Source organism: Marmota marmota, unplaced genomic scaffold (genome assembly GCF_001458135.2).
Source record: "Marmota marmota marmota unplaced genomic scaffold, marMar, whole genome shotgun sequence".
Classification (NCBI taxonomy): domain Eukaryota; kingdom Metazoa; phylum Chordata; class Mammalia; order Rodentia; family Sciuridae; genus Marmota; species Marmota marmota.
The window spans coordinates 23974400-24001310 of NW_026000229.1; the positions used below are offsets into that span (position 1 = coordinate 23974400).

The following is a 26911-nucleotide window of genomic DNA, read 5'->3' on the forward strand; positions in this document are numbered from 1 at the left end:
AGACTTCATCAGTAGGCAGACAGACCTCAGTGCCTGTAGGTTTCGGGTGCCAAATATTTCACCTGTGGGAAGGATCACTGGAGAGTCCTATTCTACCATTTGCTCCATCTCCCAGGATGTAAAATATTTTTAAGTGCAGTTGTAAAATATCAAAAAGGTCATAAGAAAAAAATTAAAAATGGTCGTAAGAAATAGATTAAAAAATTCTTGCTGCTTTATTTTATACAATATTTCCTTTTTCATTAATAATTACATATGAGAAAGTTTTATAGCCCCACATCTAATTAGGAAATCTTTTTAAGTTATAGAGACTAATTGAAGTAGATCATTCATGAATTGCCCCATTCAAGTGCCTTCATAAATTCTTCTTCAGTGAAAGATAGCATCTTGGCAGCTTCAATGTGCATCTGTTTAAAAAGAAATCAATATTGTCTGACTTAATATTGAGTAGACCTTAGAACAAGGAAAAGTGTGTGGGTATCAAAATATAAGTTTGAGAAACATGCATTCTAATAAGCAAAATATTTGAAAAGCCTTTCTTATCCCAACAGTAATACTGAACCAACCTACCATTAAAATTCAATATTGTAAAATACCTTAAAAAGGAAAGTGGGAGTACTATGAACTCCTTTCTTCCCACTACATATTAAGAGCAAGGAACAACAGTGATTTGGAATTAAAGTTCTTTAAGGTTTGAAAAGGAAAATAGTCACCTAAATAGTTATTGTTATATGTGATTCTATATTTGGCAAATATTTGTACCAGTCCCATTTTCCATGTAACTAATTTACTTGTATTATACAAGCTTATGTATAATAGATTTTATTTAGATAAACATTTGTCTAAGGATACCAAAATGTAACAAAGTAAAACTCTAATACAAAGGTCCAGATAATATCTATAATCCTTCATTGATACTCACCTTCTGCCTTTTTAAAACATCAATTAATTTTAATTGTTTCTTAAACCCTATTATTAATTCTCCTTTTTGTTTTTCTAGCTTCTTGTTTTCTGATTTTAACATTTCAATTTTTTTGTGTTCTTCATTTGCTATATCCTACAAAAGAAAAATTTCTAGTATGTAATCTTTATATTTCTTTGAAGTAAATTCTTTTATTTCACATCAGTAATAAAAATTATTTTTAACTGAAATATACATGTACATAAAACTTTCTTTGTATTACCAAATTACTGGAATTTGATAGCTTTAAATCATGGTCAGGTCATATTATAAACTTGTATTGAATGAACTCTGGACAGTTAACAAATATTTGAACCCCAAAAATACATTTCAAGGCATAGATGAGTAATCACTACTAAGCAAAATATGATCGTTAAAGAATATACTGGTTGAAGACCTCATTTACCTAGTTTTTCCTGAATGTACTTAACCAGTTCATGGGTTCACAGGGATAGACCTCAAACAAAAACAATAGTCTTGTTGGACTAATAGTACTGCCAGGATGGTACAAATTTCTATGTGGAAATCCTTTAAAAAGCCCTTGAAATCTGCATACATACAGGGAACAGGTATAGTCTAAAAACTTAGCAGAGAATTCATGCACTGCTCATAAGGGAGACTAGATCATAGTAAAATTGTCTTATACAATGCAAAATCTCTCTATTTGAAATACTGAAATGTTTACTCTTTCATATAATAATAAAATGATACCAAAAGGAAATCACTGATACTTTTAATTTTGCCAGTAAATCTTCTTCATACTAAACATTACATGATTTATATATTCCACCATTATAGTCCTCCTTGGCTGTGGTGGTATTGGGGGCACTAAGAGCAGACCCGCTGCAGATGTCCCAACACTGGGCAGATGTCCCATTTACTCCAGGCCAGTACACACACCCTAATGCCATTTAGGAACTCATGGTCCCTGCAAGACAGACAAGTCTGCTAGCCAAGGAAATCCAAATCTGTTTATGTAAACACATTTTAAAAAGGTAAAAAAAAGAATACTAGAAAAAGTAAAGTGCAGTAAGTATAGGCTTCCCCACCACCACCACCATGGCACTGGGTATTGAAGCTAGGGGCATTCTACCACTGAGCATCCCAATTTCCCTTTTATTTTGAGACAGGAACTAAGTTGCAGAGGCTGGTTTTGAGTTTACAAGCCTTCTGTCTCAGCCTGAATTACTGGGATTACAGGCATGCACAGCCACACCCAGCTATACTTTTTCTTTAGGAAAAAAAAAACACTCTAAAAGTGATATTAGCAAGGGCTGGGTTTGTGGCTCAGTGGTAGAGTACTTGCCTGACATGTGTGAGGCACTGGGTTCGATTTCCAGCACCATATATAAATAAATAAAATAAAAGTCGATATCAACTACTAAAAAAAGAAAAAAAGTGATGTTAGAAAGATGGCAGATTAGGAAGCTCCAGGCCTAAGTAGTTTTGTGAGAACTCTAGAAGTCAATTAGGCAGCAATGAAGAAAATGCCTAATCAAGCAAAAGCCACATATAAGATGGGCAGACATCACACGGTGTTTGTTTGCCTTTTCCCCACATCCTCCCTGGTACAGCCAATTCCAATTTCCTTCTCTGGGATGGAAGGGAAAATAGACTAAGTCAAAACTGTTATAATAAATATTTATGCATCAAATATCAGAGTGCCTAAATGTATGAAGTAAACATGATAGGAGATTTAAAGAAAGAAACAACTCTACAATAATAGTAGAAAACACGAGTACCTTGCTTTGAATAATAGAAATAACCACTAGATAGAAAATGTGCACTTGAGAAAACTACCCATTGTTGGGAAGAGTTTATTCTTCTTTCGTCTAGTTGCTTTGTAGTAGTCAGGTCCCCTGTTTCCTTGTTTATTTTCTGACTACTACAAAGCAACTAGACCAAAGAAGAATAAACTCTTCCCAACAATGGGTAGTTTTCTCAAGTGCACATGGAACATTCTCTAGGATAGATTAATCATAGACCACACAAAAAAAGGTCTTAATAAATTTTAAAATGCTGAATTATTGGAATGAAATTAGAAAAACTGGAAAATCCACAAATTAAGCAACACAATCCTGTATCCGTCAACTTTTCATCACTATGACCAAATACCTGAGATCAACAATTAATTTTGGCCCATGGTTTTTAGTCCATGGTCACCTGGTCCTGGTGCTTTGGGCACAGTACATAACAGCAGGAGGTACAGGGCAGAGGCAGCCTGTTCACCTCAGTGCATCCAGGAAGCAACAAGAAGAAAGGGCTAGAGTCCCAATATCCCCTTCAAGGGCATGCCCCAATGACCTAACTTCCTTCCATAGGCCCTGTCTCCTAAAGGTCCACTAATGCCCATAGATTCATGGGCCACCAACAAGTCTTCAACACATGAGCCTTTGGGGGACATTCAGGATCCAAACTTTATAGCACATTCAAACTACCAGTGGGTCAAAGAAGATATAACTATGGAAATTAGAAAATCAATACACCAAAATGTATAGGATAGAGTATAAACATTGCTAATACTAATAATGTAATGCTTATATTAAGAATGCAGAAGATCCCAAACCAACCTAACTTAATAATTAAGGAACCAGAAATACCTCAAAGCTAGCAGAAATGGAGAATAATAAACATGAGAGCAGAAATAAGAGAATAAAAAAAAATCAAATGAAACAGTTGGTGCTTTGGAAAGATTAACAAATTAATGAACCTTCAGGTAGACTGATGAAGAAAAGATAAAGAGGATTCAAATACCTAAAATCAGAAATGAAAGAGGGGGCAATACAACCAATTTTACAGAAATAGAAAGTATCATAAAAATACTATGAACAGTGTAGCCAACATTTGGATAGCCAAAATGAAATTAAAAATTCTAGAAACTCAGCCTACCAAAGCTGAATAATATAAATTCTGAATAGACCTATAATTAGTAAGGATACTGAATGAGTATCAAAAACCTTCTGATAAATAAAAGTCCAGAACTGTCTGGCTTCACTTGTGAATTCTACCAAACATTTAGAGAAGAATTAACACCATCTATTATCCTTAAATACTTCCCTAGAATTGAATAGAACACTTCTGTATTCTACAGAAAACTATAAGCCAACATCCTTGATCAATTTTGATGTAAAAATCCTTTACAGAATAATAGCAAAGTAAAGTTAACAGCACATTAAAAAAATTATACATGGTGACCAAATAGAATTTATTGCTAGAATGCAAGGATAATTAAACATTCAAAAATCAATGTTAACATACCATATTAACAGAATGGAGAAACCCCACATTGTCATCTGAATTGATGCCAAAAAAGTATTTGACAAGATTCAAAAGCTCGTGATTAAAAAATTAAAAACCCGGAAAGAAGGAAACTATCTCTACATAACAGAAGGCTATACGTGAAAAGACCACATCTGATATCATACCCAATGGTGAAAAGCCCAAAAGCTATGATCAGGAACAAGAGAAAGGCACCAATTTATGTCCCTTCTGCTTTACATAGTACTATAAGTTGTAACTTGACCAATTAGTACAGAAGAAGAAAGACATCCAAATTGGAAAGGAAGAAGTAACATTGCTGTTCATAAACAACATGTTCTTATATGTAGAAAACCATAAGGAAAAACTATCATAATAGAGGAATTCAGTAAAGTCAGAAATGAATTGTTTCTATATACTAACAATGAACATTCCAAAAAAGAAATTTAGAAAACAATTCCATTTAAAATACCATCAAAAAGAATAAAATACTAAGGAATAAACTTAAGAAAGAAGGTAAAAGACTTATATGCTGGAAGAAACTAAAGACAAATACATGGGAAGACATCATGTGTTTATGGATTGAAAGGCTTAATATATTGTTAAGATGTCAGTAGTAACTCAAAGAGATCTACAGATTAAATTCAGTTTTTATCAAAATCACAGTAGTGGTTTTTGTAGAAATAGAAAAATCTTTCTTTACATTCGTAGGACACCTCAAGGAACCCCAAATAGCCAAATTAATCTTGAAAGAGAACAAAGATAAAGGTCTCACATTTCTTGATTTCAAATCTTACTACAAAGGTACAATATTAGAACAATGTGGTGCTGGCATCAAGACAGACATATGGATCAATAGAATAGAATAAATCTTAGAAACAAACCCTCACATATATGGTCAAGAGATTTAAAAAAAAAAAAAAGAAGATGGGAAAAGATAGTCTCTTTAACAGAGTGGTGCTGGGGAACTGAATATGCACATGCAAAAGAATTCTTTCCTGATCTCATACTATGCAAAAATTAACTCAAGTGAATCAAAGACTTAAGAATAAGAGCTAATGCTATAAAACTCTTAGAAACCCAGGAGGAAAAGATCATAACATGAGATGTGGCAAGGATTTCTTGGCTATGTGACATTAAAAGTATAATAATACTTTCATTAAATTATTGTAATATATTTCTCTAAAGAATACATATGAAGGGATAAAAAGCACAGTTCCGCATCTTTTAATTAATAATTAGGAAAATTAAAATCAAAACCACAATGAAATAAAGCCTCAAACCCATTAGGATGACTACTATTTAAAAAAAGAAAAAAAAAGTAGATGATAGGATCTGGGGAAATTGGGAAATTTGTACACTCTAAGTGGGAATGTAAAATGATACAGCTGCTATCAAAAACAATAGCAGTTCCTAAAAAAATTCAAAAATAATTTTCTCTGATCCTGTAATTCCACTTAAAAGAATTGAAAGCAGTTTCAGATATTTGTAGACCTTGTTCATAGCAGTACTATTGAGGACAACCAAAAAGTTGGACACAACCCAAGTATTCATTGACACATGAACACACAAAATGTGATATTATAAATATAATGGATTATTTTTGCACCTTAGAAAGCAATCAGATTCTGACACATGCTACATGGGTCAACTTTGAGTACCTACATCAAATGAAGTCGATTAGTTACAGGAAGACAAATACTACTTTATGATTTCATTCATGTGAAGAAGAGTCAGAAAGCAGAATGGTGCTTGCCAAGGGCTGGGACGAGGGCAAGAGGGAACTACAGGATTTGTTTTTGCAAGATGCAGAGTTCTGGTTATTGGTTGCACAACGATATGAATATATATAACAATACCTCATTTTAAAATGTTTAAAAGGGTAATTTTCATTTGTAGTTTGCCACAATTTAAATGTTTAAATTTACTTAGTAGCAAAAAGGGAAGGATAGTGTAAAGAAAGTATACTGCTAAAAGGTTTACATTATTCATAAAATTCTATATTACCTGACAAGTTAAAGATGTATATAATGAATGCTAAAATGCACACACAGAAGTGGAGATGAGACAAAAAGGGAGATCATTTTTTTAAAGTTTGTTTTTAAAAGAACATAAGGAATAAAAACAAACAGCTAGTTAATAGATTTCATTCCAACCATATTAATAATCACATTAAATGCAAAGGTGTAAGTACCCTAATTAAAAAGTTAGAGATTGTCAGATTCTAAAAACAAGCCAGGCATGGTGGTATGCCTATAATTCCAGCAGCTTGGGAGGCTGAGGTCCTAAGCAACTTAGCAAGACCCCATCTCAAAAAAAATTTTTAAAGGGCTGGGGATGTGGCTCAGTGGTTAAGCACCCCTGGGCTCAATCCCTGGTACAAAAAAACAAAATAAAACAAACAGAAAACAAAGCTCCATTATATGCTGTCTATAAGAAGAAACAAAGGAATTATAAGGATGGAAAAAATAAGATAATGCTAACAATTAACATAAAACCGGAGTTGCTTAAATATCAAATAAAATAAAATAATATCAGAACACAGTCTATTACCAGGAAATAAAAGTTATAATACTATAAGGGGTCGGTTCATCAGGAAGACATACAATCTGAATGTTAATATTCATAGTAATAGAGCATCATTGGAGTTTCAAAATATATGATGCAAATATTAATAAAACTGAAAGAAGAAACAGACATATTATATATATGTATATATACAAGTATACTTAGAATCAGTACCTCTCTTAATCCTTGATAGAAGAAGTACACAGAATATATGTAAAGATACAGAAAACTTGAATACCACCATTAAGTAACTTGACATATTTGACATTTATAGACTTTTCCACCCAACAAATGCAAAATGCATATTCTTTTCAAGGACATGTGGAATAGTTATCAATTTAAGCCATTAATTCTGAATCAAAAGTCTCCATGAATTTACAGTGATATAAATGAGACCATATATATTCTCTGTCCATGATATAATTAAATTAGAAATCAATAAGGATGGTTAAGGGAAATCCCAAAACATTTAGAAATAAAATGGCAAACTTCTAAATAATTTATGAGTCAAAGGGGAAAATTAGAAAGTATTCAAAATAGGATGTGAATAATTTTAGTTTATGGGATGTAGGAATGCACAAAGGAAATTTTTGGGATTAAATGCTTACATTAGAAAAGGTTTCATTTCAGCAGACTCCACTACTTTAAGAAATGAGAACAAATTTAACCCAAAATAAAGAGAAGGAAATAATAAAAAACATAAATCATAAAGAGACATAAAACAGATAAAAATCAATGAAATCAGAATTAGTAAGTATTTAGGGAGACTGATAAGAAGCCAATTACCAATAAAAAAAAGAATGAAGAAGCTGGGGGGGGGTACAATCAAAAATAAGAATGTAAGAGGAATATTCAAAGGATAATAAGGAAAAATAGTATAAAAAAAACCTTCAAGCCAACAAATTTAACAACATAGGTAAAATGAACAGATTCCTTGCAAGATGGAAACACCAGGGCTGGGGATGTGGCTCAAGCGGTAGCACGCTCGCCTGGCATGCATGCGGCCCGGGTTCGATCCTCAGCACCACATACAAAGAAAGATGTTGTGTCCGCCGAGAACTAAAAAATAAATATTAAAAAAAATTCTCTCTCTCTCTCTCAAAATAAATAAATAAATATTATAAAAAAAAGATGGAAACACCAAAAACAAGAAAATACAATAGTCTCTATATAGAATGCTTCTTTAACTACTGAATAAATTGAATTTGAATTTTAAAATAGTTCCACAAGAAAATCGTAGGTCCATATGGCTTCACTTGTGAACTATACCAGACATTCAAAGAAAAACATAACTCTACAAAAGCTTTTTCAGAAAGTTAAGCTTTTCCAGAAAAACAAGTTGGAAATTAATTCCATGACATAACTTATACTCTTATACCAAAACAAAAACAATAATCTTTTACAAATAAACTATAGATGAGAAAGAATTTATAAGAAAAGTAAAACAAGGGCTGGAGGATGTAGCTGATTGGTCCAGTGTTGGCCTAACATGCAGGAGGCCCTGGGTTCAATCCCCAGCACCACAAATGCAATCACACACATACCAACTACAGACTAGAAGTATGTTCCCATATGTACATATATTAAAAAACAAAAAGGTCTCTAAAATTTTCACAATATTTTTTTGGTACCTGGGATTGAACTCAGAGGCACTTGACCGCTGAGCCACATCCCCAGCCCTATTTTGTATTTTATTTAGAGACAGGGTCTCACTGAGTTGCTTAGCGCCTGCCTATGCAAAATTCAATACATTTTACACTAAATATGTACAGGTTTTTGTAAAATAATTATATTACAGTAGGTATATTAAAATAGAAATATTTAGTTAAAAGAGGCAAAAAATAGTTCTGGGACTTAGCTAAAGCATAATTTTAAAGGAAACTACCATTAAATGCTTTAGAAAAGAAGAATTTAAAATCAATGATCTAAGCCTTCAACTTAAGAAGTTAGAAATAAAAGAACAAATTAAAACCAAAGCAAGTGGACAAAAGGATACAATAAAGAGAATTCAGTGAAATAGCAAACAAATTATAAAGAAAATAAAGGTAAAAGTTGAGTCTTTGGAAAGAGTAATTGGTAAATCATTAACAAGATGGATCAATAAAAAATAAAAACACAGGTCAATCTTATATTATGGTAAGTGAAAGAAGCCAATGAAATCAGACCAGTGCAGTCTCTGAGGGGCCTAGAAACAGAAACAAGGGCACTTTATGGGGAAATGTAAATATTCTATAAAGTGGCTGGTTATACAGATAAGTAGGAGTATTATGGTTTGGATGTGAGGTGTCCCCCAAAGGCTCACATGTGAAACAATGCAAGAAGATTCAGAGAAGAAATGATCGGGTTAGGAAAGCCTTAACCCGATCATTGAATTAATCATCTGATGGGATTAATTGAGCAGTAACTGAAGGCAGGTGGGATGTGGCTTCAGGGTATATATTTCTATCTGGTAAGTGGAGTCTCTGTGCTTCCTGGTCATCATGTAAGCTGTGTGCCTCCACCATACTCTTCCACCATGTTGTTCTGCCTCATCTTGATCCCCAAGGAGTGGAGCCGGCTGTCTATGGATTGAGACCTCTGAAACCATGAGCCCCTAAATAAACTTTTCCTCTCTACAGTTGGTCTGGTCAGTCACAGCAGTGAAAAAGCTACCAAAACAAGGAGCCCAAACTCAGTGAACTATACATGTGCAATCTGCATTTTATTGTATGTAAATTATCTCATTAAAAAATTCACTCAGCTCTGTCCTTCCAACTCTACTCTTTTGTGTCTTTGAAGAATTACACACATATATATTCACTATCTCCACTTCCTCACCTGCATTCATTTTTCATTTCCCATTAAATCTGTCTTCTTCCCTTATCACTCTACCAAAGTATTTCTCGGTGATCAATTGGTGTGGTTAAGTACTGAATACTATTGAGTACTGAATACTCCTTAGAAATACTGGACTATTTCAAGGCTCAGTCTGGCCCTTGCTTTTCTCTTTCTCTCACTTATTCTGTCTTCCTATTCAATGCAGACTTCTCTAAGTTTTAAAACATTTCCTCTTGGATTCCTCAGAATAACTTCAAACTTTAAGAAATATATTCTTAAACAACTAATAATTTTCTTCCCCAGAATTGTTCCAGTGTTTCTTATTTCATTGAATAGTACTATCCTCCCTTAAGCTTTCCTTTCCCACAGACCATATCCAGTCTATCACTAAGCCCTATTGCATGGAACCCAGGGGCATTTAACCACTGAGCCACATCCCCAGCTCTTTTTATTTTGAGACAGGGTCTTGCTAACTTGCTTAGGGCCTCACTAATTTGCTGAGGCTGGCTTTGAACTTGTGATCATCCCACCTCAGCTCCTGAGGTGCTGGGATTACAGGCATGCACTACTGAGCCTTGCTCCTAAATGTATTTGAGAACTTAACCGCTCCCATTTCTACCACTATCACTTTAATCCAAACTACATCATCATTTCTCACACTTACTCTTAACCAATCTATCTGCATCCATTCTGGCCTGCTTGCCAGATTCTCTGCCCTACAAAGAATAACTGTATAGTAGTTTTGCTCTGCTCTTTGGATGAAATCTAAAATCCTTAACCCTGGCCTAAAGGATCTAGATGACGTTACCCTTTAAAGCTTCACTTTGTATCACTCCCTTCACATCTAATTTGCCTTTCATTAACTTGTCCTCTTTTCTTGCCAGAGAACCATTTTTACTTAGTATTCCTTCTGTCCATAATTATCTCGCTGGACACTTAACTCCTATATATTATTCAGATCTTAGCTTACCCACAGAATTTCTCACAGTTGCCCCTTAATTTTGCTTGATGGGTTATCTAAATATCCAACTTCTCCACTAAAAGCTGCAAGACTTCAAAGAATATATTCAATTTTCATCTCCCTTCCATCTTTCAGCTTCTAATAAAGATCTGGCCAGTACAGTACTTATCAGGCCCTAATATTTCTAAATGAATTAATGAAGAATCAGAAATTCTCTCTTTTTAAATGAAGTAACATGGACTTTGGTGTCACATTATAAAAGGATTTCAAGTAATCATCAAATCAAATGTCCTGTTTTTAAGTGGAATTCCAGTTAAACCATTACTTTTATCATTCCTTCCTTCAGTGTGACTTTAGCAATGACCATTTGCTAGACCCTGAGGACATGATAGTGATTAAGACTAAGGTCCCTTCATTCATACAACATCTGGTTTAAATTCACTGACTTTTCATTTCAAAAGTTACTCTTACTTTAAAACCAAATTTGTTTCCTAATTTCTGTTAAGAATAAGTTTGTCATTATTTTTAAAAACAGATCTTTGATTTCTGATGACTACAAGGTAATCTTGTTCTGTTTTATGGAAACATTAATATTTCCCTGTTATATTTTTTAAACATATAGACCTGAATAATTTTAATTGACTATTTAACAATAATTGTATGTTTAATCAAAATGAGAGGCAAAGTAAAAAGAATTAAATTGAAAGAAAAAACCTGCTCTCTCACACACACAAAAAAACATACAGATTAGACTCTAAGAGAATTACTATATAATCCTGAAACATCCCTCAAAGATAAATGTTAGGCAAAATAATTTTTAAAAAATCAAAGTATGGGCTGTAGCTGTAGCTTAGTGGCAGAGAGCTTGCCTAGCACTGGGTTCGATCCTCAGCACCACATAAAAATAAATAAAATAAAGGCATTCTGTCCATCTACAACTACAAAAAAAAATTTTTTTTAAATCAAAAGTATAAGACACATAGTTTTTTGGAATTCTGAAATAAGTTACATTTTAAAAATCTGGCCACAAGTGTCTACATTATAGTACATAGTAAGCAATATATTCACAAATATTATTCCACGAATTTAAATCAATCAACATTAATGCAGATCTGGGGTCAGAAGTTTATATGTTGAATGCATCCAAGTTGTTTTTATAGTGTTGATGGTTTTAGAATGAGCTATTCACATAACAAGTCTTCATCACCTGAATTTTCAAGATGGCCAGATACAATGAGGAGAGCCATCTGCTGGAAACCAATTTTTCTTTCTACTTTTCTACTGTGTGCTAATATAAAGATCAAATCTGCAACCAGAATTGCAAATCCTGAATCACTCATGGTTACTCTTCCTTTTATTGTCTTCAAAATCCTTTTAAAATGCAAATTGGAAATATTCTAATATGCTAATTATTAAGTCCATAGTGATGACTTAATTTGCTCATCTGATAACTTCTATTAATAAATCTTAGTTATCATACCGTCATTAATGGCCCATGAACATGAAAATAGTTTGATCAAAATAGGATAAACAATCTCACAGATGATATTGTTAAAACTGTAGTCACTGTCATGTATTTGCCTCTGTTAAACATGTTGGAGGACTAATCAAGGCCAGTTCCAGTCTATTCCTATTGTTACTAATATAATCCAAAATGTATTATCTGTATATGAAATGAAGGTGGTTCCTAATTTCATCATATGTCATTGTTAAATTATTAAATATTGTTCTAAGGGAAGAGATTCCAATGGAGTATCAACTTTTGTCCTTTCAGGTTGACACAGAACAAAAAAATAATAGCCAGTATTTTTTTTTTGGGGGGGGGGATGCTTAAATGTGATTTTTAAGTTATTTTATTTCTTTTATTTTTTTTTATTGGTTGTTCAAAACATTACAAAGCTCTTGACATATCATATTTCATACATTAGATTCAAGTGGGTTATGAACTCCCATTTTTACCCCAAATACAGATTGCAGAATCACATCGGTTACACATCCACATTTTTACATAATGCCATATTAGTAACTGTTGTATTCTGCTACCTTTCCTATCCTCTACTATCCCCCCCATCTTCTCTCTCTACCCCATCTACTGTAATTCATTTCTCCTTGTTTTTTTCCCATTCCCCTCACAACCTCTTATATGTAATGTTGTGTAACAATGAGGGTCTCCTTCCATTTCCATGCAATTTCCCTTTTCTCTCCCTTTCCGTCCCACCTCATGTCTCTGTTTAATGTTAATCTTTTCCTCCTGCTCTTCCTCCCTGCTCTGTTCTTAGTTGCTCTCATTATATCAAAGAAGACATTTGGCATTTGTTTTTTAAGGATTGGCTAGCTTCACTTAGCATAATCTGCTCTAATGCCATCCATTTCCCTGCAAATTCCATGATTTTGTCATTTTTTAGTGCAGAGTAATACTCCATTGTGTATAAATGCCACATTTTTTTTATCCATTCATCTATTGAAGGGCATCTGGGTTGGTTCCACAGTCTAGCTATTGTGAATTGTGCTGCTATGAACATCGATGTGGCAGTATCCCTGTAGTACGCTCTTTTAAGGTCTTCAGGGAATAGTCCGAGAAGGGCAATAGCTACAGAATGTACAGATGTCTTCATATACATCAATACTTGAACCTTCATTAATTTAACAGCTAGTTAAGGCATTGAATGTTAATCCTATGTCAAGCATTGGCTAGATCTTGGAGATGGGATCTTTCTAATAGCTCCGTGATAGTAGTTATTGAACTATGGTTTCAGAACCAGCAGCAGTATCACCTGGGAACCTCTTTAAAGTTCCAAATTCTCAGGCCTCACCCTAGACCTACTGAGTCAGAAACTCCAAGGCTGAGGCCAAGCAATCTGTGTTTTAACAAACTCTTCAGGTGATCCTGATACATGCTCAAGATTGAGAGCTACTGCCAAGTTATTGAGAGCTACTGCCAAGTTAAACAGCCCCTTGCTTTCTATACTAGAAAATTGAGGCTCAGAAAAGAATATAACCAACATGAGATATGAAACACACATTTTTTCCCCACTCCTTATCCGGAGCTCAGAAAAGTGTCTGGCATATAATATGGGCACCCATAAAGATCTTTTGGATAAAGAAGTGAATGAATCCTCTAAAGAACTGTGGTATCATCCAATTAGGTAACAGCCCTAGCATATAATCCTAACTTGCTGAAAAAGAAAAATGTTGATTATAACATCAAGAATTGTAAGTCTAAAACTATTATTTTTGATGCTTGCATAAGAGGAAGTTACCAAAAGTGATCACTACCAAAACTATTTAATCTTTCCATACCTTGTTGTTTTGTCTTAATTTACTTAACTCCAGTTTATACTTTTCTGCTTCTTCTAGGGCTCTATTCAAGCGGACTTCTGTGGTGCTTTGGGTAGAGGCAGCCTGTTTTTGTAGTCGTCTTTTATTTTCTAATTCCTGCATAGTAAAAAAGATAATTTCCCTTTTTATTTTTTCCATTTTTTCATTCCCCAAATTTCCCTGCAAATCCCTGCTGCCCCCTCCACCTACCCCACTCCCACCCCCTCACAACCACAGCTAGTAGATGGGCACTAAGTATTAGAGTTCTCAGGGAATTCTTGCCTCAAACTGGTATTAGAAAAATATATCCTAAAAATGTAATTGTGAACTAAATTCTTACTTTGTTTGGAATTTTCTCCCTTTATTGACCTACAACATTATAACACAGTCCCTATTTTTTATAAGCAACCTTTTATAACTATAGTAGTTCTTTCAGAAGCCTCCCAAAAGGCCAATGTAAGACATACACTCTCACACAAACACTGTTTTTGTGTAGAACTGGCAAAATGTGTCATTTAAGAAAATTCGCCAAATGCAAAACATTCTGTATTAGTCCTACAGGAAAATCTCAATCTTGAGCAGAAACAATAATTTATGAATGATGGTTTTCCATGTCCTGGATTAGACTTATATTTCTGCAAATAACCTAGGATATTCCATTGCATACAGTCAATAGGCCAACATGAAGAACATAAAGAAACATGAACATACTGGTAACTTCAAACTCCACCAGAACCTGGCCCCTATCAACAAGCCTCATCTCTCACAGATGTTACCTTCAGTAAAATCAGCAGTACTTGGATTACTCCCAAACAGCCATATGTTTCCTGCCTCTGATCCTGATCCCTTAACCTAGTCATTAAGACTCAGAGTTGTTCATTAGGACTTTCCCTCCTCCAGGTAGCCTCCTATCTCTAACCCTCACTATCCACCCAGGTTGCATTGGTTGCCTTTCCTTAGAGCCTCTAGGGCTTCTTAATACACACTTATTACAGCACCTGCTACATGGCACAAAACTGTCCATTTGCTTTATTTCGTTCACTCCTTTATAAACTAGTTCCTTGAGGACAGAAACTGTCCTAATTTATTTCCAGCACTTCAGTGGCATATAAAAGGGACTAATGACATCTTTGAACTTATAAATACTTAACCCACTCTTTTTGTAGCCCCTTCAACATAAGGCCTAGTCTAAACCCTTACTGAAAGCAGAGACCCAATAAATACTGTAGAACTGAAATGATACAATAAAAACATAGTCTGTATTCTTTCATGACTTTTTTCTTCTGGATATATCGCTATATCATGTTTGAATACTGATCTCCTTGGCTTTGAGTAATTAAGGGGGAAAACAAAACAACACATGCTGTTTTTATGTAGGTTTCTAAACAAATCAAACTGTGTGTGGATACCATCTGCTGTCACAGTCTTCTTCACAGCTTTGTGGGTGGCAGCTACACTAAAAACTCATATGATTTATTTCATTGTTCACATGGAAAAGGCAAAGAAGTTCATTAGCTGCAAAGTCCACAGTTCTTGCTACCTAATTTCAGCCTTCTCTCACAGACCAGGGGAACCTCCTTCCTGCTGGTGACTTTGGAACCTACTTTGCAGAAAAATGAAAAACATCCTTCATTACATGATGTTTCCCCACCAATTCTTTAACCAATACTGTCCCCTTCTGGGGAGACGTGAAGAAGAAAAAGGATAAAGGACAGTCAGGAGAATAGTAAAGCAGGAAATAATTTTTTTCTACATACATAAAGCCACTAAAGAAAGGAAAACATAATTGAAAACATTTCTGTGTTCAGTCATACTCTAGTATCATTTACTAAGTACAGACAAGATACTACTGGCATCCTAAAAATAGACAAAATTAATCTGTTACTCTCCAAAAAGCAGTTTATATACTGCTGAACAAAAGTTTTATTAAAAATCCCAAGTCTTGAATTTCATGTTTTAAAGAAAACAAAGCTAGATAGCGGGCTGGGGTTGTGGCTCAAAGGTAGAGCGCTTGCCTAGCATGCATGAGGCATTGGATTTGACCCTCAGCACCACATAAAAATAAATAGAGGTATTGTGTCCACCTATAACTAAAAAAATAAATATTTTAAAAATCTAGATAGTAGAAAGAAAATAAAATTTAGCTTTAAAACCCAATGCTAGGAGCTTCAAGAGGAAATAATTTACCACCCTCTCATAATTCTTATATCACTCATAAAAGACAGTGGGAACAAGAGAGAGGTGCATGTATCAGCCACAGCACAATGCAGTAAATGCTGGGAAAGTGACAAAAGTTCCACAGTAATTTAGGTGAGAAAAATCAGATAAGGATAAATAACTGATCGGATCAAGTTTCAGAAACAAATGACGAAGGTAGAATAAGAATAGACTTGGAATGAAAATCCTGGCAGCTGTGGAAGATGTAGCAATGATGTAGGGTGGGAGGAGATGTGAGATCTAAACAGGTTTTAAATAAATAAAGAGAGAGAGAGAGAGATCATATGGCTTGTTTGTATATTCATGAAAAAGAATCCAATAAATTTTAATTTTTCAAGACAAAGGCAGGATAATGGCAAGATGCACAATCCTTGAGTAGGAGGGTATGGGATCCACATACAATTAAAGGATCAGCTTTAAACAGAAGAGGTAGTAATCCATTATAACAGGGAGTACAATATATGGGTATAGAAGCAAAGAGGCTGGTAGATTTCATGATAGGATGATGAAGTTATCTTTTGATTTTTATTTTCTTAATAAAATAGAGGGCAGAGTCATGAACTCAGAGGCTGGAAAGGGTGTTGGAAAGTTGAAGAAAGAAGACCAACCATTAATAACCATCTCTGAAAGGGGGAAAAATGTATTAGAAAATGCAGTATGCTTGAGATTTAAATAAATAAATTTAATGTAGGATTAATTAAAAATAAGACAAATCATCAATATCAAGAATGAAAGGGGTCATTATTGTAGGTCATATTATTATAAATTATATTATAAATAATGGAATATTATAAACAAATTTGTCAATATGTTTTATTACTTAGATGAAATGGACAAGTTTCTTGAAAAATAAAGATTACCAAAGCTGATTCAAAAAGTAATATGAAGGTAGAATAGACATATGCATTAAATAAATTGAACTGGTAACTACAATACTTCCAAAAAGAAAACTCCACATGGTTTTACCTACAAATTTTATCTTATGAATTATATCAAACACATAGGTCACTCTAACAAAACAGAGTCCAGAAATAGACCCACAAGTATATGCAGTCAATGCATTTTCTACACAGGTGACATGGTAACCAAAGGGGGACAAATTGAAAAAAAAATTAAACATTGACCTTAACCCTCATACCATAAAATTAATTTGAAAGATAGGACATTATGTAATTTTTATTTTACATTATACACACAAACGTGTGCACACACACTCAAAAATTGTAGGAGAAAATCCTCATGACCTTAAGGGTGGACAGAGCTTTCTGGAGAGAATTTTTTAAAAAATGAGAAAATAATGTATGAAATGCATCAAAATTTAAAACTGCTGTCTTTGGAAACATACTGTTAGGAAAATTCAAGTCAAGTCAGACTAGGGCATTTTATTCACAATACATACACTTCTAACCAAGGGATTATATATAAAGAGGCATAAGGAACTCCTACAACCCAGTGTTTTTCAAACAGGAAAAATGGTTTCAACAGATACATAACAAGAAAAATATGAATAACCAATAAGCATATGAAAAGATGTTAAACATTAACAGAAAGGAAATAAAAAACTGCAAGGACAAACTACTTCACCTTTAGTAGAGCTAAAATTATTAAGACTGAAAATATCAAGTGTTGATGAGGAGACAGAGGAACTGAACTCTCATACTGTTAGTGGGAATGCAAAATTCAATTATCACTTTGGAAAACTATTGGACAGTTTCTTTAAAAATTTAATATGTAATTTCTATAAGACTCAGAACATTTATCCAACATTCTGATGCTGGATATGAATTCACAAAATATGAATCTACACAAAATACTTGCATATGGAAATCCAATGGCTTTATTTTTAATAAACTGGAAAAAAAATTTTAATGCCCACATAAGCTAGTGAACATATAAACAAAATATGGCATATCTTCAAATAAATACTACTCAGCAATACAAAGAAATGAACCACAAAACATGTTATAATACTGATGTATTTAAAAAACATTAAGAACAAAAATAGCCAGATACAAAAACTGCATATTTATGATTCTATCTATATGAAATTTTAGAACAGAGAAAACAAAATTGTAGTGAAAGAATGCAGATCTTTGGTTACCTGGGGCCCTGGTTAGAAATTGGAAGTTTCTAAGTTTCTATGGGGAAGCGGTACAAAGGACATTTGAAGGAGAGTGACAAATTTTCTCTATCTTGATTGTGATGGTTACAAGGATATGTTAATTCATCAAAACTCATTGACCAGGTGCACTGGCCCTTTCCTGGGAGGCTGAGGCAAAAGGATTACAAGTTTGGGGCCAGTCTCAACAACTTAGCAAGACTCTATCTCAAAAAATAAAAAGAACTGGGGATGTAGCTCACTGGTAAAGCGCCCCCTAGGTTCAATTCCCAGTGCAAAGAATAAAATAACTTCATTGAACTGTATTTTTTAAAGTCTTATTGTATTTAATTCATTCCCCAATAAAGTTAATTTTTAAAAAAGATCAATAACAGAAAAAGTCTAATGCTTTTTGTTTTTATAATTTAGAAAATAATCCATCTGTCACTATCAGCTGCTAAAATAACTTAATACACAAGTTATTTTAATATACAAGTTATTTTTAAATACACAATTTAAAAAATAGTTGATCTCATTTGTGGGGAGAATATAGACTTTGGAATCAGACAAAACAGTTTGAATTCTGTTTGCTTAACCACTCGGACTCAGTTCCCCTACTATGTAACATTAAAAAAAATTGTTCTTCTTTTTCCTCAAAGGAAAGGGTATAAGCAATGCTGCCTTTAAGAATATTTATTTGATAGAGTCCAGGATATAACGGATGACAAAGAGAGAATGGACATAAAATGACCTATTAAGAGGGTTCAAAAATAATGTAGTAATTGCTTGAACCAAGTGGTGACAAGAAACTGAAAAAGATGCATGAAGACATTTAGAAGAAATAATGCATAGGATAGGATATGAGAGCAAAGAACAAATATGTAACCAAAGTTTCAATATTATTTGAGACTAAAACAGTGATAAGGCTAGTACTTGGGTGTGTGGTGACAAATGATAAATGGCAAATTAAAACACAGTATAGCTGGGCACAGTGTCACATGCCTGTAATCCCAGTAACAGGAGGCTAAGGCAGGAGGATCATAAGTTTGAGACCAGCCTGGGCAACTTAGTGACCCTTTCTAAAAAGGGTTGGAGATGTAGCTCATTGTAAAGTGCCTCTGGGTTCCATTCCCAGTACTGAAAAATAAATAAAAAGATAGATTAAAAAATGGCTCAGGGTATGTCTTGGTGGTAGAGTACTTGCCTAGCACACATAAGGCCCTGGGTTCAATGTCCTATACTATCAAAAAAAAACAAGTTGATCTCTCAGTCACAGTTTTTTTTTAGACTAATCATCTATATTTCTTAAACTGACAGAAGTAAAATATGAACTTTACATTTTCTAATAACTATTTTGAGGCGAGGAGGTTAAAAAGAAAAAGGCAAAATTAATTTTATAATGTATTTCACTTAACCACGTATATCTAAAATATTATTTCAACATGTAACCAATATAAAAAAATAAGATTGAATACATTCTACTATCATGTGTAATAAGAATAAAAAAAAAGATTGAGATTTTTTAAATTATTCATTCTTCTTTTATAATAAGTCTTTAAAATCTGATGCTTATTTTATACTATAGCACACCACAATTTAGACTAGCTATGAATATTAAATGGCTGTCTTTTTTTAATATTTATTTTTTAGTTGTAGTTGAACATAATACTTAAATATTTTATGTATTTATTTTTATGTGGTGCTGAGGATTGAACCCAGGGCCTTGTACATGCTAGGCGAGCACTCTACCGCTAAGCCACAATCCCAGCCCATAAATGGTTATCTTATTGGACAGTACAGACTTAAACTATTAGATACTATCATCAATTTTCATTACTAAATATGTGGGTAAACTGTGGTACATCCATTCACCATTTACACTACTCAGCAATGAAAGGAATGGGCAACATGGATAAATTTCAAATGCTTTATGGTAAGTGGAAAAAATAAGACTCAAAGGATATAGTTTGTGTGATTCTACTTACATGATATATACTGGAAAAGGCCAAACTATCAGTGATTTTCCAGGGCTGGGATTAGGGGAAGGACTCGACTAAATTCACAAGGAATTTTGGGGGTAATGGAATTGTTCTATGTCATTGATTATGGTAATGATTAAACAACTGTGTGCATTTACCAAAACTCACAAAACTGTATACTAAAAAACAAATTTACTGTATATAAACTATGCCTAAATAAATCTGATACTAAAATTATTACCAAAGATGTCAATTATACCAAAATAAAATGCCTAAAAATAGGCTCTCATACAAATATACTAAAGAGAATCATAATAACGTAGTAATGAAGGAGGCATATTTTCTTACTAAAAACTCAGTACATGCTATATTATTATTTTTATTGTCATTAAGTTTTACAAAGTAATCCTATATAGTATTGTTGAATTTTTATTATCACAATGGTAAATTAATAGAAAAAAATTAAATAGGAGTTCATTTAAAATATATTCTTTCCTTAGATATGACACTACAAGTCTAAACAACCAAAATATTAGATAAAATTTCATGCTTTAAAGGATACCTTAAGGAACGTAAAAGACAACCCACAGGGGCTGGGGCTTTAGCTCAGTGGTAAAACGCTTGCCTCACATGTGTGAGGAACTGGGTTTGATCCTCAGCACCACATGAAAATAAATAAAGATACTGTGTGTTCATCTACAACTAAATAAATATTTTAAAAAATACATAGAGAGTAGTAGCAACATTATTTTAAAAAAAGACAACCCACATACTTAGAGAAATACTGCTCTGTATAGACTTACAGCTATATATATCCTATTAAAGAATTGTTATTACCAATAATAAAAAATCCAGTTTTAAAAATGGGCAAACAATGTGAACAGCCATTTCTCCCAAAGAAGAGATACAAAGAGAAAATAAGCACATAAAAAGTAGCGAAATGCAAAAACATAATAAGGTAACTACTTCACACCAGAAGAATAGTTACAATAAAAAATATACTGTAACAGGTTTTGGTGAGAATGTGAAGAAACTGGACCCCTCCTTCCACCTGTTGGTGGGATATAAAATAGTGTAGCCAGTTTAGGAAACTAAATAGTTCCTCAAAACATTAAACATAATGTCACTAGATAACTCAGCAATTTCACTACTAGGTATTTAGCCAAAAGAAGTGAAAACATATCATCACATAAACCTTGTACATGAATGTTCATAGCAGCATTATTCAAAATAATCCAAATGTCTAAATGATGAGCGAGTTACAGCTATATGATGGAATATTACTGGCCAACAAAAAGGAATGAAATACTAATTGATGTTACAACATGGATCAACCTTAAAAACAAGTCAGTATTAAAAAGCACATATTATATAAGTCCAAGTATATGAAATTTCTAGAATAGACAACTCTATTGAGACAGAAAATAGATTAGTGGTTGCCTAGGGCTCAAAGCATTTGGGGAAAGAGAGGTCAGGTATGGTAACCAAAGGGTACAAAAATATATATATATTTTTTTAGGTTATAAAAATGGCCTAAATTGACTGTGGTTGTAGTTGTGTAATTCTATGAATATACTAAGCTACTGAATTATGTTCTTTACAGGGCTGGAGTTGTAGCTCAGTAGTTGAGCACTTGCCTTGCAAGTGTGAGGCACTGAGTTCAATCCTAGCATCACATAAAAACAAAGGCATTGAGTCAATCTACAACTAAAAAAAAAAATAAATGGATGAAATATATAGTATTTAGGTTGTTTTTGGTAAATACTAATAACTGACTAACCCAAAGTGGTGTTTATACAAATGTTACTTTAATAGTTTTAATGTATCTTTGGCATTAAGTTAGGAAAAATAGCAAAATCATTACCCTTTCTATTAAAGTCAACTGTTGTTCTAATCCATCACATTTTTTATTTGCTTCTTCAAAAAGATTTTTATATTTTTCTATTTGGGAATGTTGCATATTAATTGTTCGTTGCTGTCTCACACAATCTTCTTCAAGGTTTTTTACTTGAGACTTTAAATCCTGCAATTCATCTTCCTAGTTACAAAATTAGAGATAGTGTGACAAAATGCACATGAGTTCATATCCAAACAAAGCAGAAAACAAAAGAGGAACTTCAGAATATGATCTTTGATGAGATATTTATACCCATTTAATGAAGAAAAAAGTATATTCCATTTTCATCTTATAAAATGCAAGTCAGATAGCTTATTTGTGTTTAACAGCTTACCTTGTAAGTCTGAAAAAGAATTCTAATTTGTACACTTTTAAAACTTCTTTTGCTTTGTGATAATTCAACATCTTGGAATAAAGTTCTGTATTTATATATAATTTTTAATTCAAAATGTAACTGAATAATAGCTAAAAATAAAGCCATTAAAATATAATTGAAACTGCCCCCAAATGTCTTCGAATGTTAGAGCATTTCTTTTCAGAAGTTTTAAAATCTTACCTTTTTATTGCATTCACAAACAACATTATCCAATTCCTCCTGCATAACATGGAGTTTGGCTTTTAGAAATCTGATCTGTGCCTCTGTGGATTTAAATGATTGCACTTACTGTCTTTTGCTGAATTAATATAACAGCAGTTTTAAGACATACTGCTACTTTAAGAGGGAAAAAATGCTCAAAACAGGTAGATCCCTGTTAAGGGACACTAAAGTCATTAAATACTCCAAAGGCAAAGATGAATGAGAAATCCTCTCAACAGAAAGGAACGACAGGGAACTATTCACATCTCATTAGAACTGAGTTTAGAAGGAGGAAGAAAAATCTCTCCAGAGGATCTAAACTGCTTCTAGACTCCCATAAGTTTGCAGACTGAATTTATACTCAATAAGGTGGTCCACAATAAACAGAATTTACAGAGGTCTCAGGACAGTAATGTCCCAAAGTGACTGACAGAAACAAACACAAATCCTCTCTAGCAAAAGTCAGCTTTAAATCTTTTAAAGTAGCCTGTGCTCCCAAACTACTTTTTAATCTTTTACTTCAATACATAACCCAGCCATTCTAAGCAATCATCTAGAGTAAGGGAAAATTCTTCCACTTAGGTCAAAGATACTAAAAAAGGAAGATACTGAGAGTGGCAGGATAATTCAGCAATAAGAAAAAAGTGGCATTTAAGATAAAGGTAATTTGTCCTAGTTCTCTGAGTATGGGAGCAGGAACATTGTGGGCATGGGCGACTGTCTGCCCATGGTCTGGCCATCACTTCCTTGAAAGCATCTTAAGAGAGACTGATGTCATGTATAACTAAAAAGAAATAAAAAAATTAAATTTGTGGTTAAAAAAAAGAGAGAGAGACTGAAGGGCAACTGACTTATGATTTCACTTACCTTCCCTACCACAATTACCCCTGAAAAGTTTGATTAGACCAATAAATTTAATAATTAGACCAACAAATTTAATAAATTTAATTTAATAAATAAATAAATTTAATAAATATCTCCACTATGACTGACCAGTTTGCAGTTCAATATAATAACACATACAAACTTGTAATTTTCCAAAGAATCAAGATAATATTATGATTATATAACAAAACTGCTAAATTTCAAATGACAGGAGGGCTAAGTGTGTGCCTGAAGTCACGACTAATTGTACTTATTATAGTTCAGCATTAACTGTTCATACATACTCATTTGTCTTATTTATTGTTTCAATAACATAGTTGGCTCCCCTTATGTTATTTAACAACTTTAGAGCCACTCCAACAGCTGGAGACTAAACAATATGCTACTGAATGAACAATGGGTTGCAGAAGACATAAAGGAGGAGATTAAAAAATTCTTAGAGGTAAATGAGAACATAGACATAACATATGGAAATCTCTGGGACACCATGAAAGCAGTACTAAGAGGAAAGTTCATTGCACGGAGTTCATTCCTTAAAAAAGAAAAAGTCAACAAATAAATGACCTCACATTACATCTCAAAGCCTTAGAAAAAGAAGAACACATCAACAGCAAAAGCAGTAAAAGGCAAGAAATAATTAAAATTAGAGATGAAATTAAAACAAAAGAAACAATTGAAAAAATTGACAAAACAAAAAGTTGGTTCTTTGAAAAAATAAATAAAATTGACAGACCCTTAGCTACACTAACGAAGAGAGAAAACTCAAATTACCAGCATACGTGATGAAAAAGGTGATATCACAACAGACACTACAGAAAAACAGAGGATAATTAGAAACTATTTTGAAAACTTATACTCCAATAAAATAAGTCATAGGATGTGCCCGAATTGAACCAAGAAGATATACATAATTTAAACAGACCATTACTGGTATTATAATGCTTTTAGATGATCTAAACATAGTATTATTCTTACAGTGGTATTCAAAGGATGAATTAATAAAGAAAATTATATCAGAAAACTGATTATTGTACCTGATGATACATTGCTAATTCATTTATCCTCTGCATATATTGATTTAACAAGCAATAAATAAACTATAACAATAAATGAAAAGCAGAGAAACTTTCTTAATGTTTTAGTCATGAGCTATGCAACACTTTCAGTTGAAAAGTGCTCAATAAACCCAAAACAATACTATAGTCATTTTTACTTTTCATAATAGAAAATATTGAACATACACAGAAGTAGAAAGATAAGTTCATGAAATTATTACAAATGTCAACCCATTTTCAACATTTATGGACTCACAGTCAATGTTATTTCATCTATAATTCCACTCATTCCTCCCATCACCACATCCCATTAGATTGTCCTGAAACAAATCCAAGGCATCACAATAAATAGTTTAAATGCACGGAATGTTCCCCAAAATCATGTTTTGTTTTTTTCATACCAGGGATTGAACCCAGGATGCTTCAACACTGGGCCACATCCCCAACCCTTGTTTATTTTTTTATTTTGAAACAGGGTCCTAATTGTTTAGGGCCTTACTAAGTTGCTAAGGCTGGCCTTAAAACTTGCAATCCCCCTAAACTACTAGAATTACAGACATAGGCCACTGCGCCTGGCCCAAATCATTTTTTCTAAGTAATTGTGATATGAAGAAAAAAAATGACAAAAGAAAATCTACCTGTTCCAATGTCTTTACTCACACCGGAGAAAATGTCATCATCTTCAGGTAAGCCCTCTTCCTCCAGTTGCCCTTCAATTTTGCTAATGGTTTTCGAAAGAGAAAAGTCTGAGAAATCCTCTGGAATGGCAACATCATCAGCAATTTGTATATCCGAGTATTTCAATTTAACACTAAAATATAAAAAATATATATGTATGCATGTAGATAAAATGTGCATGTGTGTGTGGGATGTGTGGAGGTTTGTGTATATAAAGATAGAAATGCAGAAATGAGATATGGTCTTGCCCAAATAACAGATCAGAATTATTACAAATGTCAAATTCATGATGCAATCTATGATTGAGACTTTCAAGGACTATATAAGACTTTTGATCTTTATAAAGCACACAAGCTAAGAGATGGCTTTACGAAGATAGTTGGTCTAGACGTTGCCTCCAAACAAATGAACATAAAAACTAAGTACTGAACTTGGCCACCTATATCAAATTCAGCCTGTGGCTTTTAATTTTACATGCTGCTGGAGAAGTAGTATAAAAATTGGCATTGCCTGGCTATAATTCTACCAGCAAAGAACAATACCTCTTGAGAAAAAATTATAGAGTGAACAGTATTGGCTTGATCATCTCAACTTTTTTTCTCCCACCTACAGAATCACATTGTAACCAGAATCAAAGTTTATCAAAAAGCTGGATTTTTTGTTTATTTCATGAAGTTGAAGAATAACTATGAAATAAATGGCCTTTACAAAGGCACTGAGTCAGGGGCAAGGCCGAACACACAAACACATCATCAAGTCCATGGTTCCAAAAGGCATCGGAATCCTGCCTAGAAAAACAATCCTTTCTTTAAAAAAAAAAAACAAAAAAAAACTATATGTAAAATCTAAAAACAAGTTAACCTTTTCCAGTGATATAACATATGCTGAATATGTTCTTTTCTTCAGTATTTTTATATCTCTCTTCTTATCCCTTTCACTTTAATTTTTCTTTCTTTTTAATAAAACTGAAAAAGTTATTTAAGCAATTAAAAGACAAGAATCAAAGAGTTTGCCCGAATTCTAATATGATTGTCAGTTTGGGTAACAGATATATAAATATCATAACTTGCTAAAAATTAGATTGGTTGTTACAATCCAACCTCTTCCTTTTCTACAAAGTTTCCTATCCTAGACAGCCTTTGGGGTACCTTTTTATGCTCCTAAGGATCATCTTGCATTCATTTCACCAAAACCAACAGAAGGTAAATTATAACGTACTACAGTCTTAGAGAATGCCAAGTCATTCTTATCTAAACATACATAATAATGTATGGCATTCTGTTAAACACTCAAAAAATGTTTCTCTTCAGATCATATAAATATTTTCCCTTTTACAAAGTATTCATTAATTGCCACAAAACATTTGTGTAGAAAATGTTTTCAAATTACCAAATATGAATAAGATACATGTAGTTGTAACTTTATATATTTTGGGTATATATTCTATAAAACTAATAAAGAATGTAATACTTTTAAAATTGCACTATACCTTGAATTTGTTTTAATTCCTTTATTTGCAGAGTGCAGTTTGTTTTGAACTTTGTTTATAGAACCTATATTTTTGGTTTTTGCCTAAATGAAAAGAATTGAAATTATTGATTAGTCTAATCATTTGCCAGGGAAAGCAATTTTTTAACACATT

At 33.1% G+C, this 26911-nt stretch overlaps 2 protein-coding genes across 6 annotated transcripts in view; one reads left to right on the forward strand and one right to left on the reverse strand.

The window, feature by feature from the left end:
* Mns1 (meiosis specific nuclear structural 1) overlaps nt 1–16827 on the forward strand; it is a 53102-nt gene extending 36275 nt beyond the window's left edge. Inside the window, exon 11 of the mRNA XM_048793857.1 lies at nt 16646–16827. The gene's annotated coding sequence lies outside the window, so the exon portion shown is untranslated. The remainder of the gene's footprint in view (nt 1–16645) is intronic.
* Nucleotides 193–26911, reverse strand: part of Tex9 (testis expressed 9) — a 48206-nt gene continuing 21487 nt past the window's right edge. The window contains exons 6-12 of one of the 5 annotated variants that reach the window (XM_048793858.1): nt 26759–26841; nt 25230–25312; nt 22631–22713; nt 22042–22215; nt 13866–14000; nt 923–1057; nt 193–407 (exon numbers count right to left, since the gene is read on the reverse strand). In XM_048793858.1, the coding sequence (XP_048649815.1) occupies nt 330–407; nt 923–1057; nt 13866–14000; nt 22042–22215; nt 22631–22713; nt 25230–25312; nt 26759–26841 (771 nt within the window). In that variant the 3' untranslated portion in view covers nt 193–329. Of the gene's footprint in view, nt 454–596; nt 1058–13865; nt 14001–22041; nt 22216–22630; nt 22714–25229; nt 25403–26758; nt 26842–26911 lie in introns of all 5 variants that reach the window. The other 4 variants (XM_015480624.2, XR_007343977.1, XM_048793860.1 and 1 more) reach the window with 4 other exon arrangements.